Source organism: Centroberyx affinis, unplaced genomic scaffold (assembly GCF_046629955.1).
Source record: "Centroberyx affinis isolate AG114_WGS23_722 - 3 ecotype Tasmania unplaced genomic scaffold, CSIRO-AGI_Caff_v1 ptg001082l_1, whole genome shotgun sequence".
Classification (NCBI taxonomy): Eukaryota; Metazoa; Chordata; class Actinopteri; order Beryciformes; family Berycidae; genus Centroberyx; species Centroberyx affinis.
Genome location: NW_027279629.1, coordinates 216,731 through 220,000, shown reverse-complemented (window position 1 = coordinate 220,000; position 3,270 = coordinate 216,731). Strand labels below are relative to the sequence as shown.

At 42.7% G+C, this 3,270-nt stretch overlaps 1 protein-coding gene across 1 annotated transcript in view; it reads left to right on the top strand.

The window, feature by feature from the left end:
• The window catches only part of tbce (tubulin folding cofactor E), a 10,607-nt gene extending 8,071 nt beyond the window's left edge, over nt 1-2,536 (top strand). The window contains exons 9-12 of the mRNA XM_071523356.1: nt 496-564; nt 676-735; nt 1,394-1,485; nt 1,976-2,536. Coding sequence (XP_071379457.1) covers nt 496-564; nt 676-735; nt 1,394-1,485; nt 1,976-2,071 — 317 coding nt within the window. The 3' untranslated portion in view covers nt 2,072-2,536. The remainder of the gene's footprint in view (nt 1-495; nt 565-675; nt 736-1,393; nt 1,486-1,975) is intronic.
• Nucleotides 2,537-3,270: the final 734 nt, after the last annotated feature.

Below are 3,270 nucleotides of genomic sequence, written 5' to 3'. Positions count from 1 at the left end.
ATTTTTACATCATTATTCTCATTTTCATTGAAAAACGTATTAAAATGATTATGTTTTCTTAAGTCTGTAGAATATGATGTGTAGGCCAGGACATCTCTGCAGCACCACAATATTTACTAAAAAGGAATTTTGACACACATTTCACCTTTAACAAATATTGCGCCTCCTGTGATTTGAAAATTGCAGTAGGCCATATTGCGATTTCGATAAAATTTCGATGAATTGTTCAGCCCTACAGTGTACATCGATGTGGCCCACATATGCAAAATCACATGTTAAATAATGAAATTAATATTCATCGCATTGACCTGCATGGTGATGTTAGGTGTGATGCCAAAACCAAAGTCTGAAATCTTAAAAAAAAAAAAACGTCTTAAAATGTTTCATACCTCATTTTGTGGAGTTGTAAACAGAATTTGCTTGTTGTCATCAGTTCAGAAACAGCAGAAACATTCTGAGTGTTGATTCTGATGGTTTTCTCGTCTTCTCTGTCAGAGTACGGCGCTCCGGAGGAAGGAGAGCTGAAGAAGCAGCAGCCCTTCGCCCTGAAGAACCAACTGATAAGTTAGTCCCGCCTCTTCCTCCAATCTGTTCTGTGATTGGTTCCTGTTCCTCACCTGTATATCAGAGGTTACCTGTGGAAACGCTAATCCTTCTCCCATCTCTCCCCACTAGAGGTGACATTTGTGTTTCCAGACGAAGCCGACAGGAAGCCGATCGAGAAGAAACTCCCAGGTAAACGAGGTGTAATGAGTTTGGAATTTGTCTTGGTGACACTGAGGGACAACAGGAGCTCTAACAGACCGATCTCTGAACCCATCGTCTATCGGTCTGACGACGATTAGACTCTGGGGGCGACGGCCAATATTTCAGGGTTTCCGGTGTAGCCAGCGGACATCCGGGCCAAGACTTCCTCTTCCGTGCGCCGGTCATCGTTTACAGTCCGATTAGCAACTTGAGACATGAGAACGGAGTCGGAGTTGAGAGACGACGTCTCATATGCAGATATCTGTTTATAGAGACCTAAAACACCTACAGAAAGTGTCGATGTTTGTGTATTGTGTGGAGAAACGTTCCATTCTCGCGTCTCAAGATGCTCTGACCAATCAGTAGTCTGCAGTTTTCACGTCACCTTTTGGTGTCGCCTCAGCTCGCTTGGAACCTCGACGGAGGTGCTACCAAAAGCAGTACCAGGTACCAGGTGATATGGTACCTGGTACCTGGTACTTGCCCAATGGAAAACCAGAAAAGGCGAGCAGAGTAGAGTCGAGTTGAGTCGGTACCATGCGGTGGAAAAGCGGCATTAGATACACTCCCCCCTACACCAGACTGCAGGCCTGCTACAGCAGCTTCACTACAGTAACACTCTGTCTGGTCTGCTGTGTTGCTGCAGCCTCCATGGTGGTTCAGAAGGTGAAGGGACTGCTGTACCGGCTGCTGAAGATCCCCGCTGCAGAGCTGAAGCTCACCTACACCAGCTCAAAGGTGAAGCAGATTTGCATACAACAGAAACACAGTAAGATGTAACACAGTGGTTCTCAACGTGGGGTCCGTGGACCACCAGGGGTCCTTGAGGGCATTCCAGGGGGTCCCCAGCAAATGGATGAACTGTTAAACTTCACCACTATTTCATTTAGAAGAAGTTAACACAGTTGGCGAATGTAGCAGAATGACTGTTGTGATCATAGTTTCTCTGTTATCTCTCTACCTACAATACAGATAGTCATGGGATTCTGGACAAAATCATATATAACAATAAAAATATTCTCAGATTTGGGTCAGAGAGACAAAATCTCATCAAATGGGGGTCTGTGGCTCTAATGTGGACTAAATTAGGGTCCTTGATATGAAAAAGGTTGAGAATCACTGATGTCACAGAACAGTGATCAGTAGTTCCTAGAGCAGTGGGAAGACAGTTTGGATGAAAGTTTCCACCAAATACTCTTTTTACATGTGAAATGTTGTATCATTCTAGATTGTGGGTAAGGAGATAGAGATCGACAGCGACCTGAAGACTCTCGGGTTTTTCTCCATCGAAGACGGAGACCAGCTGCTGGTCCGCTGGTCCTGACCAAGACCGGACCGGACCGGACCGGACCGACTGGAGCAACACGCACTTTGGACTGGGAAGACGCTGCAGAGGCTCACAGCGTCCAGACAGGACAGACCATCTGCTGCATTTGGACAGAAATGAGGTGTGAGGACAGGGGGGCAGACTGGAGGTCCTGCTGTCTGTCCCGTCTGGAGACATACAGCTAGAGGAGGTGGAGTCACTTCATAAACAAGGTTTTTGATAAACTGAAGCTCAGACCTGTTACTGCATCACAGCTGTACTCAGACTTTAAATCAAACGCATGGAGCAAATCACTGTGCAGAATAATCAATATAATCAATAACACAAGTGGTCTGTCTGATCACTGTCAGGCTCGATGGGAACTTTGTTTCATGTCCTTCTGATGTAAAAATGTAGCATCACAGAGAGAAATGTATGAGCGCACTTACAAACTCAGATTGTGTCAGATGTTATTAATAAAAAATGAACAACCATTTGCATTTCATTTATGAATACTTGTGAATAGTCTGTGTGTGTGTGAGAGAGAGTGTGTCTTTGCTCAGCTGAACCTGTGTGTTCTCCCTCCTGTGGCAGCGGCTCCATTTCGCCTTCGTCACCTCGGCTCCTCCCACATCTTCTTCATTCTCACCTTTACCTCTCTGCTTCAAGTAAAAGAGTTGATTTCATAACATTTGTTTTCTTTACAAATCCTTGGTTGTTAAAGAGTCGTCGTCTGTCTCTTCAAAGTGTCTCGACTGAATTGCAGAGGTGGAAAGTAACTAAGTACATTTACTCAAGTACTGTACTTAAGTACAATTTTGAGGTACTTGTACTTTACTTGAGTATTTCCATTTTATGCTACTTTGTACTTATACTCTACTACATTTTACAGGGAAATATTGTACTTTTTACTCCATTACATTTATTTCACAGCTATAGTTACTAGTTACTTTTCAGATCAATATTTTATATTTAAGACATTTGATCATCTTTATAAAATAGCATTGTTATAGATTAGACTACCCAAAAGTATAGCTAAATTGTTAAGATTAGCTTCATGTTGACAACTTTAAAATGCTGCTTACATGTACATGTATGTCAATAAATCAGTATTAATATTCCAATAATTTATGAAAAATATAACTCTCTAAATGGGGACAGTTTGCATAATGAGTACGTTTACTTTGATACTCTAAGTACATTTTGCTGCCAATACT